This window comes from Coptis chinensis, chromosome 2 (assembly GCF_015680905.1).
Source record: "Coptis chinensis isolate HL-2020 chromosome 2, ASM1568090v1, whole genome shotgun sequence".
In the NCBI taxonomy this organism is placed as follows: Eukaryota; Viridiplantae; Streptophyta; class Magnoliopsida; order Ranunculales; family Ranunculaceae; genus Coptis; species Coptis chinensis.
Window position 1 is genome coordinate 40138254 of NC_141457.1, and position 13671 is coordinate 40151924.

General features: G+C 38.0%; 1 protein-coding gene across 3 annotated transcripts; it reads right to left on the minus strand.

Annotated features, from left to right (window-relative positions):
• Positions 1 to 4008: 4008 nt before the first annotated feature.
• Positions 4009 to 12100, minus strand: LOC147516021 (Major facilitator superfamily protein). 3 transcript variants are annotated; one of them, XM_086588724.1, is made up of 5 exons: positions 11898 to 12030; positions 11394 to 11679; positions 9696 to 9913; positions 8052 to 8632; positions 4009 to 5069 (listed from the first exon to the last, which is right to left on the minus strand). In XM_086588724.1, the coding sequence occupies exons 2-5, from the start codon at positions 11629 to 11631 to the stop codon at positions 4178 to 4180; spliced, it is 1929 nt and encodes a 642-aa protein (XP_086444850.1). In that variant the 5' UTR covers positions 11632 to 11679; positions 11898 to 12030; the 3' UTR covers positions 4009 to 4177. The 3 variants fall into 3 exon arrangements, with proteins under 3 accessions (XP_086444850.1, XP_086444851.1, XP_086444849.1); XM_086588725.1 differs by lacking the exon at positions 11394 to 11679 and having other exon boundaries at positions 11898 to 12100; XM_086588723.1 differs by lacking the exon at positions 11898 to 12030 and having other exon boundaries at positions 11394 to 11764.
• Positions 12101 to 13671: the final 1571 nt, after the last annotated feature.

Consider the following 13671-nt stretch of genomic DNA (forward strand, 5'->3'; position numbering starts at 1 on the left):
CTGGGACAACCCGTACTGCTGCTTTAGACGATGGTATTAATGACGAATTACTAGCTCATTCGAAAGCCAATGTAGATGAAGTACGTCAAGAAAGTATTGCTCATCTGCTCCATTACTAGGCAACAATGAAGAAGTAATATCACAAGAATCTTCGCTTGAAAACTTTTCATCCGGGCGACTGGATCTTATGCAGAAAATCCAAGATAATTGATGTAAGGAAACTAACTAGGTGAAAATTGGGAAGGACCTCAGCATAGGCGAAAAAGTCGTGGAGTTTGCATTTTCAACACCTCTCTCCATACACCAAAAAGTCACGGAGTTTGCATTCGTAATACCTTACTCTGTACATCACCAAGTCATGGAGTTTGCGTTTTTAACACCTCTCTACATGCACCAAAATGTCATGGAGTTTGCATTTTCAACACCTCTCTTTATGCACCAAAAAGTTGTGGAGTTTGCGTTTTCAACACTTCTCTCCATGCACCAAAAAGTCACGGAGTTTGCGTTTGCAACAACTTACTCCGCACATCACCGAGTCATGGAGTTTGTATTTGCAACACCTCTCTCCATGCACCAAAAAGTCGTGGAGTTTGCATTTTCAACACCTCTCTCTATGCACCAAAAAGTCACGGAGTTTGCGTTTTCAACACCTCTCTCCATGCACCAAAAAGTCACGGAGTTTGTGTTTGCAACACCTTACTCCGTGCATTACCAAGTCATAGAGTTTGCGTTTACAACACCTCTCTCCATGCACAAAAAAACTTCGTGGAGTTTGCGTTTGCAATTCCTCTCTTCATGCATGACCAAGGCATAAGGTCCTCGCCTACTCCATCTTCAAGTCCAAGGTCTTCTATTGCGTCTTCCAAGGCACTTGGAAGCAATGTCCCGCAAATCTCTTTCTTTGGGCAGAAGTTGTACAACGAAGTATAATGTCGTGAACATCAAGAATCTCTTTATGTTTACAACACCTTACTCCACTCATAAAAAATCATTAGTGAACATTTGCGACCGCTTACCCTATACATCAAAAGTCAAGAAGTTGTCCTTGAAGAAAATTGAAGAAATATTGAAATGTTGATATTACAACAAAGCTCAAGTTTCACCAATATTTTATACACATCTTAAAACTGAGGGCGAGCATTGGTCGACATGGAACAGTTGGAGTACCTATCCAACTGCCATAGAACATGGTTGTTTCTCCAGTGAAATGCCAACAATTGGGGGCGACTGTAATATGTTTAACGCCTAAAAGTTTCTCCATTTCATTAGTATTGAGTGTTTTCAAACCACCGGTGTTGCCTGAACTAAGCAGCGAACAAAAACAACGATCAATATTTCATGGCTATACAAACAGCCTTAGGCATTCGTGTCAAACAAACAACCTTTGGTTGCTTTCTTTTCACAATCTTCACCTCCGTCTATAACTTCCACTGTCGCATCCTTTTTGAACAAGTTTTTTTATTATTCTTCACTACAAGGAACTAGTTCCATCCGGCAAAGAGGGAGCGGTGTATGTGCCACCATATCTGCACCCCTATAAACAACCATCGTTAGGTACCATTATAGCGCCATTCACTACTAGGCACGATGCCCAAAATTATGGCATGCCAACGCCGCCCAAAATTATGGCGTGCCTGCACTACCCAAAATTATGGCGTGCCTGCCCTGCCCAAAATTATGGCGTGCCTACGCTGCCCAAAATTATGGCGTGCCTACCCTGCCCAAAATTATGGCGCCACAAGCTAGATATAGCAGGTTCAGATTTAGAAAATATATTTGTTAAGATATGCTTCCATATTAAGACTTTATATAATTACAAAAGATTTTCTAGCAATTAAGGAAATGATATTTTTCATTATTATCCTATAAATACCCCTTTCCTTTGAAACAAGAACTACGTTCATTTGAGAGACTTGATTCCAGAGAATGATTTGGATACATAGGTAGCCATTGAAGGTACAGTCTCAACAATTCTACAACAATCTCTCTAACAAGATCGTTAGTGTGTTCGGGTGAGTTCTTACCCAAACACAACCCGGTTATGAACATTGATTGTTCGTACCCACAATAGGTATGAACATTAGCTATGAACATTGATTGTTCATACCCACAATTATGAACATTAGCTATGAACAATGAGTGTTCATACCTATTTGAGCTATGAACAAGCATTGTTCATACCTATCTATGTATGAACATTGATCCAGTTATGAAAATTGATTGTTTATACCTACCCATGCTGAACATCAGCTATGAACATTGATTGTGCCTATGAAAACATGAACCCAAAACATATGAACAATAACTATTCATACCCAAAACAGATATGAACAATCATTGTTTATACCCCCAATTATGAACATTAGCTATGAACAATGAGTGTTCATACCTATTGGACTATGAACAAAACAGATATGAACAATAAATGTTTATACCCAAAACAGATATGGACATTGATTGTTCATACCTTCTTTAGGTATGAACAATCCGTGTTCATACCCAAAAAAAAACATGAACTCAAAACAGATATGAACATTGATTGTTCATACCCAAAACATATATGAATAATAAATGTTCATACCCAAAACATATATGAACATTGATTGTACTGTTCATACCTATTTAAAAAAAAACATAAACCCAAAACAGATATAAACATTGATTGTTCATACCCAAAACATATATGAACAATAAATGTTCATACCCAAAACAGATATAAACATTGATTGTTCATACCTACTTAAAAAAAACGTACATGAACCCAATCAAAACAGATAAGAACATTGATTGTTCATACCCAAAACATATATGAACATTGATTATTCATACCTACTTTAGGTATGAACAATACGTGTTCATACCAACAAAAAAACATGAATCCAAAGCAGATATGAACAATAAATGTTTATACCCAAAACAGATATGAACAATACGTGTTTATACTTAAAGTAGGAATGAACAATACGTGTTCAACAGTAAAAAATGAACAATCATTGTTTGATTAACGTTAAAATTTTAGAGGATTTTGGTGGAATCAAACCACCATCACCTTTGAATATCTCTAAAGTGCTCGCCCATTTAAGCTAAAGATCCACCAGGGTTTAATTTAAAAAATAAAAAATAAAAAATAAAAAAATGATAATGGTGTGATACTTCTTCATCTTCGATGTCTTTGATTTTTTGGATAATGGTTACCAACTTTGTTCAACTTCTTTAAAATAACTGAAGCTTCGCACAACTTCGTTTATTTCTCAACTTTGGTTTTGGATTTTCTCTCTCGCAATTTCATTTGATTAAAACAGGGAAGAGATTCGATTTGTAGTTTGATGTTTGATGAGGTGCGTCATGAATCAAAAAGTCTGGTCTGTTGGAGAAGAAGGGGGTTTTGGGTTTTCTCACTCGTAATTTTGTTTATTAACAGGAAATGATAAAAGTGGTATTTAAAAAATATAAAATAAACCGGGCCAACTTATTTTGTCTTTGAGGGTTATTAAAATCAAGAAATTGGGTTCATGAGCTATTTCATTGATGAAAATGGTTTTGTGAGTCATTATAAAAAAAAACTTTGTCCTCTAGAATTGTTTTGAATCCAAAATGGGCCTTGGACCAATTTCTTGTATGTTTGAAGGGTCTCGATTCTCTTTAGTCGGGCAGTGGAACCTACCCTGACTGTTGACCTTTGAATCTTGATCCCCAAGTTTTCCGCTGCCTTTGGGTAACTCTTCTACTCTGCCCTTTTTGTTGGGAACTTAAGCCCTCGAGAACACTCCCGTCATATCCGTAGTGAAAAATTAGTGAAATAATTAGCATTGGCTGTCGCCATTAGGGCACTTAACCGGCCTGCTCTTCTGGTGTAGTCCTTATTTTTGGAAAAAGATCATGGAAAATAACAAGTTCAGCTGGGATAGACCATGCTGCAGAAATAGATTGTTGACAATATCGAAAATCAGGTGAAGAAAATTGTGAAGGAAATACGGCAGCAGATTGGCCAAGAAGTAAGATCAGAAGTGGCAAAAGGAAATAAATTAATTTGACAGTTTTACTTTTTTTATACCAATTAAATTGGATCGTAGTAGAAACTATATGTAATGACTATATTCCTATCGAAAACAAAAACTTATTTAATGACTATCAGGACTTTCTAGTATAACAGCTGACAAGCCTCACACTTGCATGCCTACCCCTTGGCTCCAAGTGGACTGACCACCATGTTAATTCCTTTTTGTTCCCCCTTCTCAACCATGTCAGTCATGTTTCTGTATTTGTACCTCCGCGCCACATACAGAAACACACAGAAGTTAATAACACTCAATACTGTAAGAAGCCAGTAAAGATAATCAAATCTACCAGTATTTATGTTCTGTGACAGCCATGATGGCTGTCCTTTGCTGGAATTCCCCGTGACAGATTTGACAATGTTATTCAATAGAGTCGCAGCAAAGCATCCTAAACCGCCAGCAAGAGCAGCATAAGCAGAACCTATACTTCTCATAGCATCAGGAGATTCCTGATACAGGAATTCTAGAAGTCCAACAATGCAAAATACTTCAGCTATGCCAATCAGACAATATTGGATCAACAGCCAATATGCACTCAGGTTGGGCATGGGAGTTAGGAAAACAGACTCATAACCTTGTTTGATAGCATAGTTTCTTCTGTAGCTCTCAAAAATTGCAGCCCATGCCACAGATAGGATTGATACTGCCAAACCAATTCCAACTCTCTGAAGCTGAGAGGCACCATGAGGGTGACCAGTGATGCGACGGGACAATGGAACAAAGATGGAGTAATATAAGGAGAGTATAAGAAAGATGCTTATTCCTGGGAAGACAGGCATACATGTGACTGGAAGTTTTAGACTTCCCATGTGGGTGTTCATTGTATATGCCTGCTGAACCGACAGTGTGAGATACTCTGTCAAGACTACATTCAGCATTATCGTGCAGGCTGGTATGGGAAGAAGTTTCAAGAGTATCTTGACTTCTTCTACTTGGGTTACGGTGCAAAGCTTCCAAGGATTTGGATCCACACCATCCTCTTTCAATTGCAACGCTGCTTTGTCCAAACACCTATAGAACAAAATACATTCTCAGAGAAATAATTGAGTGCAAATGTAGATCGAGGAACAAATTCATAAAATATAAACATACTAGGTACAAGTAAACCAACAAAAGTATCGTAGTGGATAAGGAGTAAAATTGATATGCCTTGTAACTTTGTACTGAAAAGTTAGGAGTAGCAAAGCAACTCAGGTGGTCACCCTCTTTGAACAATCAATTGCATGCATGCTCGACCTGTCATGTCATGAGTACATTGAAATAATTGACAGAGGAATTGTCATCACAAACCACATGTTATTGATCCTCGCAGATCCTCCAAGAGGAAACAGATTTGTCAAGCTCTGGAAAAGGCAACAGAGAAAAGAGCTGGGCACCTAACAATACACAATGGTTTAGGTCTTGGTTCTAGATGTCTGTGATGTTTATAATGTCCATCTACACAGTGATACAATGGCTGAGGAGAGGATTAGGGAGTAATGGTTGATGATCGCAAATGGCACTTATTAGCCAAAGATTTGTCTGTGACAAAACCAACACAAAGAAAAGACTTCTCCCAAATGATGTCAACAGACACTAGCAACAACGAAAAATAATTTTGATCAAAAGTCATGGGTGTAGCTCCATTATGAATTTCACAGAACTTGGATATATAAAATTTTCAAACAAAAGCCTTACTTCTGATCACCTGGATCTCCATGAATTTCTCTTCAGATGTTAAGGGACATCTCGCGAGGCTCATTTATTTAGGAAGTTTCTATTATGAAAAATCTTGTTATTTTCTTATATATATTGGAACGATACAAGGCCGAAGCTAACTAAGGCCGTATCCTGTTTTTTCTCTCTTTTTTCTTCAAACTTGCTTCTCCAATAACAATAGTACAATTTATATTCTTGTACTATTCATGATTCATGTTGTTTATTGTAGTGGGAGCTCTTCCATGCCATACACCTTTTTCAGCCAATACCCAGTTAAGCAGCTAAAGTATAAAATGGAAGAGGGATAAAGGATTGCAGAAAATACCGTGTACTGAAAGATGTCAGGTTGTTCTGCAGATTCTAAACGGGTTGATCAAAGACTTATATAAATGAAAGACAAAGTCAGTACATACGTTTCAGTTAGGAGAAATAAGGAAGACGACACTACATCTGCTAAGAGTTTTTGGGGGGGCAATTGGCACAAGTTTCGGTACGTAATACTGGACTGCAATTTGCTCCTCGAAGATCTTATCAAATGCATGTCAGTTTCTTGATGTAGAATAATAAGGTTTCCATTAGGATTATTTTGTTTAGGTTCTATGTTAATAGAATTAGAAACTTGATTTATTTAATAGTTTTTTTACTCCTGTTTCTTGCTTATCAAGTTGGGGTTATCTACTGTAGTTTGTTTACATTCAACCAATCATCAATCAGTCAAAATATCTAATCTCCTAAAAAGTAAAAACCTATTCTTCTCCTCTATATTCTACAATTCTTGTTATTCAATCTTTTTCTTCTCTACTCTACTTCTCCCTTTTGAGGATCTCTGAATTCCTTCTTCTAAAATCTACACCTTGTTCCCCATTATTATGAAGATGCAAGACAAGTGTTGTATGCCTCATCCAAGCACTATGTTAATTTTTGGCACCTCCATCCTTTATTACCTTCACGTAGTCTGAAAACCACCAAGGCTGTAACTAGTGATTATTTTTATTTAACTTACAGACAAAGGAAGCAGGATAAGGAGTCTGCAAACTAACCTTGCAAAGCTGCATAACCAAATGTGGTCGTGCCTCAAAACTATTGAGTGAAAATTTAGCATGCTTTGATAAAAAAGTTGATAGGCGAAGAGCTGTCAAAGTGGCACCTTGATTTTTAGGGTCAGGCCATTCAATTTTTGTGTGAGTGTAGGTAGGTGGAGGGTTGTTTAATCTCAACCTGCGCCCTTATCTACCTCTGGATTTCGCCCTCGGTCAACCAACATATTGATGTGTTTAGTCTTAATTCCCTTTTCTTTTTCTTGTTTTTAAGTTCATCTACTTAAGTTGAATGGTGTAACAATACAATTTATAATGATTCTCTTTAATGATTATTTAAAAGTTTCCAAACGATGATAGTATGTGGTAAAAAACCCACCCCCTCGTAATCATCCCTCCATCTCAGGCCTCACCCCTGAAGGCTTTGTTTTAGGGGTTAACTAGTATTACCCCCCCACAGATGAGCCAATTAGGATTTCTCCCCCCCCCCCCCCCCCTAGATGGGAAATTAGGGTCTCCCCCCTAAACACACGGTCAACTTGGTTTGACCGTTAACTTGCAAGTCAAACAATTGAAAATTACACAAATGCCCTCATTGTTTTCAGAAAGAAAATGTTCAATTTTAATTAGGTGGGGGCATTTATGTCATTTTCAGTTGTTTGACTTGAAAGTTAATGGTCAAACCAAGTTGACCGTGTGTTTAGGGGGGAGACCCTAATTTCCCATCTAGTGGGGGGGAAATCCTAATTGGCTCATCTAGTGGGGGGGTAACACTAGTTCACCCTTGTTTTAGAGGAAAAATCCCTTCGAATACCGATTCTCAACTCAAATGAGGGTTGGACTGTCTTGATCATATACAACAATTGCTTTATGACATGAGGGTCAGGCTAGTCCCAGGCTCCCAGCCACAGCCTATATCAGCCATACCAGATCAATTACTGTTCTCGAAGATCCATCAAGAACCTCCTTAGCGGTATAGATTATGGCCAAGCATTTTAGAGGGATGCTAATAGGCAACTCAAAATGAGTTGCAAATACCATCTCACTTGAAACTTGTCTTTTATGAGACACTCAAGTGCACTCAAATTTTATGAGAAGGAATATTTACAGCTCATTTGTGAGTGGTCTCTTAGCACTTCTAAACATATAGTTAGCTAAATTGTATAGTCTTCATGGAGAAATTCTGTGAAAGGTAAATTTTCACATGATGCGTAGATCTTGCGAATAATAAGAGAAGATTGTAAGGAGAACGGTGTACCTGAAATCATCAGTGTGAGTTATCTTTCCACTACCCTTAATGGAAGATCTTTTGCCTGGAACCTCAAATAAGCCAATGAACTCGCTGCTAGAGAAAGATTTGTTTCGCTTCCTATAGGCAGCAACCAGGACCTGGGCAACGCGCGTCAAAGGGCTCCCACCTGGCAATCTGTGCCGGTATAAAGGTGTGCCTACGAAGAACACCATATTTGAAATGCCCATAGCTATGGCTAATGAACCAAATGCAGAACCCCATCCATGTTTCATTTGAATATAGACTACTGCAGTAAATGCCACAATCGCCCCAATGGTGACAGAAAGATAGAAGAAATTGAAAAACCTATCCAAGTGATTCTTGTAATCTGGACTCCTTTCATCAAACTGATCAGCCCCAAATGAGGAAACACAGGGTCTTATGCCAGCAGCCCCAAATCCCGTAACATATAGGACTGTGTAAAGGTAGTGCATCTGCCATGGTTTCGCCTGCTCACAATTTCCCAAAAGTAGTGACAGCTGGTCACAGTGATCTTGGCTTGGCAAGAATATGTTCATTGTGGCACATAATGTTATTCCTGTCAGACCCTGCAAAATCTAAAGTCAGCATCTATGCCTAGAAATTAGGGAAACCACTGGAAGCTGAGTGTGCTTCATGCAGGTCCTTCAGTAGTTCAGTGTATCAAGGTAAGTATCCAATGAATTTCATTGTAATTTGTGTGAAGTAGATATCTATGTGAGTGGTAAGATACAAATATCAATTCTTCGTTGCTCAACATGCATTGGAAAGCCTATACTTCTAAAACGTATTCCATGCATGACACTGGTATCCATGAATTGCTCCTCGATCTTTTACTTACTATGATCAGAAGAATTCAACTCATGATGTAGGTATATAACCAAGAGAATACGCAAACAGAATACAACTCTGACATCTCAAAAGCCGGAAATGTCAGTAGCCATCCATGACTCAGAAAGAAGTAACATATAACTTACATAAATCTATTCTCATATTCTGAATTTTGGCACTCGTAAATCCCAAGTCTCAATGCAAGTCCTTCGTGGAGAACTAGCCAACATATAATCATCCTCTTTAGTGGCCAAAAGAGAAGAGTATATGGTGTTCGAACTTTAGTTTTTGTATGACTTTGAATTTATTACGAGTGAACAGAAGGCCCATCCTTGAAGGAATTCATCACCAAGCCTATGCCTACACTTAACAAAGTCAACCCTCACTATACTATCAATAAAGTGCAGTCCTACCCACACTTACATTTGTTTCACGTTTATTGCACGAATCCTCGTGCAGGTTCAATGTCAAAATTTGTCGTGGTGTTCAAAAGTACAAGCTGTAGATACTAACTGGGCGGCTATACACTTCTAATCAATTAAACGTATAAACTAAATACAATCTTCAACATTATCACACTACGAAAATGATCCTTTTCCTTTGGAACCTAAGTCAGGACCTCACAAAAACGAAATATGGTGATGAGATAAAATGGATGTACGACTGTTGGGACATAGCATAGACACAGTCTCTCTAACAGCCTTGATTGTATTTTATTGCATTTCCAACATTAAATAACTTCAAGGAATAACAAAGACACATTAGTATATTTTCCTCAGAGGCTTTGATTACAAATCTTACCGTGAGATAGATTGTTGTGAAAATAGCTATTGTCCAGTATCGACCAAGATATGCATCGGCAAGAAACCCACCAAGAACAGATGAAGCTTGTGATATCCCCAAGAAGTTGTTCACCGCATTTGCAGAACTAGAAAATGGTTGATGCATAATGTAGAACATGAAAGCCACCATATTAACAGAAAGACCAAAATAAGCCATTCTCTCTGCCATCTCGTTCCCTGCACAAATAACGAGAACAGTCAAGCCCCAAAAGCTTAAATAGAAATGGTAAGAGACAAATGTAGGGCGAAATGCAGGTCTCACTTGACCATTATCCAAACCAACCAAAGCTTACAACTCAAAACCAACTGGCTATGACTGGAGACGCCCCATGAACGTATATATTATCTATCAATTACGGCTTTAAACACCAACGTCTCATTATACTATATATCTCAACAAGCCCCTCACGTGTAGCGTTACTTGAGCCTAACATGTTGAATACTATTAATGGGTGGCATGGAGTGAACGGGCTGTTGGGACAAACTGAAATACTCTGCTTTAAACCATCTTAAACTTTGGAATATGCAACTCAAAACCATTTAGCTATGAGGGATCAGCCCTAGGAATTTATATTTCATTGTTAAAGGCTTTGAACTCCTGTTGTGGAATAATGCTATCTCAACAGAACTTTCAACAAAATGGGGTGCATGCTAAGTAACATGGGCACCAGTATGTGTCGGTGTAAGGGGCGGGTTCAGGTTTTGGACATGGGTATGGTGATGGGGACAGGAATGTGTGTGCGTGTTTCTAGCTTATAATACTTGTTTGATACACTGTGGAACAAATATGGATAACCTCGAAAAGTGCATAATACTTGTTTGTGGTGCTTACGGTAGCATCTTATGATTCCACAACCTTGCTAATTTGCAATGCATGTCTTTCTATTTATCCAAGGGAAAAGGGCACGGAAACAGTAAAAAAATCCAATTAGAGAAAACTAAAAGTTCAACAACTTTGGGCTACAAAATTAAGAAAGATCACCACAATACTGATTCGTAAAATCCAATGTTGTGACCTCACTTGAGGACACAGGACAACTGTTGGTTTCCCCTACTTGTTTGCCATGGATTCTTTTACATAGGTTGAATATGGTTTGTAAGAGCATATAGCTTGATCTGAATTAATATAAGTTGAATATAGATGTATAATTCTAATCTGAATGGTGCATCGCTTTTTCATCAATATTAACATTAATTTGATGGTAGCATTTTTTTTTGGCTCGAGTGTAGTCAAATCTCCTAGCAGTCATTCAATTTTACAAGAAATGAAAGTTGTTTCGAGTAATATGAAATAAACCTCATTTGTATTTGGATAAAATATTGGATTTCAGTTTCACATAGTAATCACAATCTATAAGGGTCATATATGGTTCAAACAATTGAGATGTCAGTTGGATTCAAAACCGGATTCTAATCCCACAAACAACTTGAATGGACCTGGATCTAAGTGAGTGGCGTTCGATCACATAGGAGAACTTTGATGGGTAAACCTTAATAATTTTTACTGGAGCATAATCGCCTAGAAAATAAATATGCACACACTAAAAACCTTTCATGGGAAAATCCACATTTGAGTGGGGGTGGGGTATTACTGGAGGAAGTAAACTAAAACTTTAAACTCAGCAAAAATGGAAACGAAAAGAGAAGTTATCTGTACCAAATATGAAGAAAGCAGCAAGCCAGCCCCCAGTTCTGGACAAATTAGTAATGGGTTTGCCATGGATGTTAACAGGAGTAGTACCTCCACCACCAACATAACCGCCACTAATGGCAGTCCTCCTATCATCACTCTCCATGAAATATATTCCCAACTTCTTTCTCCTTACTGAATCACAAGGAGTAGGAGTCAGCGTATTACAAGATTCTTTAGGTGACTTGATTTCCCTTGTTTCCATACCTCTCTAACAAACTCTAATATCTTCCCTCCAGTGTGCAAAGTGTTTCTATAACACACCACACCAATGATCAAACAGACCAACAATGTACCACACACAATGGTTAGAAAATGGTTTAGCAAATATCAAAACCAAGTGTTGCATACTTGTACTATGAATGCATGATTATAATAGAGTTCAACTAACAAATAAAACGGTCCAAGGCAATTAATACAAGTACGGATAGAGAGTATGAGTAATTGAGTGAGTGGGCATTTAATATATACCTATGAAGTTGGTTGGTTGTTGAAATGGAACCGGCTAAATAATATCTTTCACTTGATATCCAGCTTATCGACCCCATCATTTTCCCTGTTCAGAATTTAGAGCACACAAGATAATGATTGAAAAAGTTCGTTCAATAATGCGGGTGGTGATATTAATAAGGGGCGCCCATTAATAAGCTAGATATTTAGATTTTTTTCGAACCACTTTTGCTCCAACTAACACACTAGGCCACTATCCATCTAAATTCTCACTTTCTAGTCAATATATTACCCAAGAATGGATAGATGTGGATGGGTCATCTATCTTTCTAATCTGTTTAGAAAATGCTAAAAAAATAAAAGTAAGGTGGAGGCACATTTGTCACATACTAACTGTATTCTAATACAGTTAGAAGTATTAGAATACAGTTATATCTTTGATATATCTACGCAGCAAAAGTAAGAGCAACTTCAAAACTCTTCTACGCCCCCATATAGAATGCATATTGACTTGTTACGATGAAAACTCTTCTATCAATTTAGAGTTAATGGGAAAACGAGTTGTATTAAAATGCTGAGTCTAGTTTCCAAAGCTGCTAGCATGAAATTTGTTCCACGAGACTTGGACGTGCTTCCTGAAAATTAGTAATCCTGTATCACAAACTCTATTCTACTTGAGAACAATGAAGTGTGATTTCAATCATTTTTATCTTCTTGATTAGTATAAATCTGTCTTTAGTGAAGCTTTGATGAGTACTGCATGATTCTGTCTACATCATGAATTGCACTTCAAAGTTCAAACAACCCACGTCTAAGAAAGGCCATTGCCTCATGCAGTTCGACTTGCTTCCATCTCGCCCAAGGACTAGTTATACCTCTTGGCAGCCATGTGCGGTCTTTTGATGCGTCCCCATAGACTACAGTTTTGGCATGGGCCATGGTCAAGTACATTTTGTACTGAGATGACAAGCCTTCTGCCCATTCACGCGACTCCTTGTGCATGAAACACGATTCGTTTCAGTTAAGTTCAAAATCATTTCATTTAAAGCGCCTAAGTTTCTCATATAGAGTTTCCATCATTGTGTTAACGTAAAAGAAGATTTTCATTCACCACAAATATATTTGAGCAGACTTCTCTCGTTTCATTTTTTGGAGCCAGCTAAACTTAAAACAAGTGTTTTGCTATGGTGGCTCCATATTTTTAGTTAATAATTCCGGTTTACTCTGTCTACTTTGTGTACCTTCCTCACAAATATAGTAGACTAGACTTGCATTGTACTCTCATCACATCAACATCTGATAGACTTATAGTACCAATGGAGGTGCAGAATTCAATCTCCAAAAGCAGCGGATGGTAGCAGACCAAATATAAGTTTGGGGAGTTTACTTAAGTCGAATTCCACGACCCAATGGAATTCATAGGGTATTCCTTTTCTTCTTTTTCCAGCAATCCAGCCATAGCTCAATCATTATTGTTCTCGTTCTAATAATGTACTCTGTAATCTGTATAACCTAATTTGTATTGGCTAGTTGCTTATGTTACACAACACAAATGAAGGCAAAGTTATATAGAGAGTGGCTCCTTTCAAAACAACATTTTGGGGACTTCTCACTTAGCCCTCATTAGCTGGTTTATGAGATTCCGACCTTTTGAGATTAGTGGGGCAGATGATGTCCTGATTGGGACCTAGAACTAAAGCGCTGGGCATTTAGAAGGCACAGATCTAATGGCCATACATCCTCAAGGTCTGTAAATTTGAGAGGTTCAGTAATTCCATATGAGTGCACCAAAAGG

Excerpts from the sequence above, each read along its gene's own strand:
- LOC147516021 (XM_086588724.1), bottom strand. The coding sequence starts at position 11,631 with ATGGAAACAAGGGAAATCAAGTCACCTAAAGAATCTTGTAATACGCTG. Across the intron at positions 9,914-11,393 it reads TGCTGCTTTCTTCATATTTG|GGAACGAGATGGCAGAGAGA; the intron begins GTACAGATAACT and ends TTATTTGTGCAG. Across the intron at positions 8,633-9,695 it reads TCACAACAATCTATCTCACG|GGTCTGACAGGAATAACATT; the intron begins GTAAGATTTGTA and ends TAGATTTTGCAG.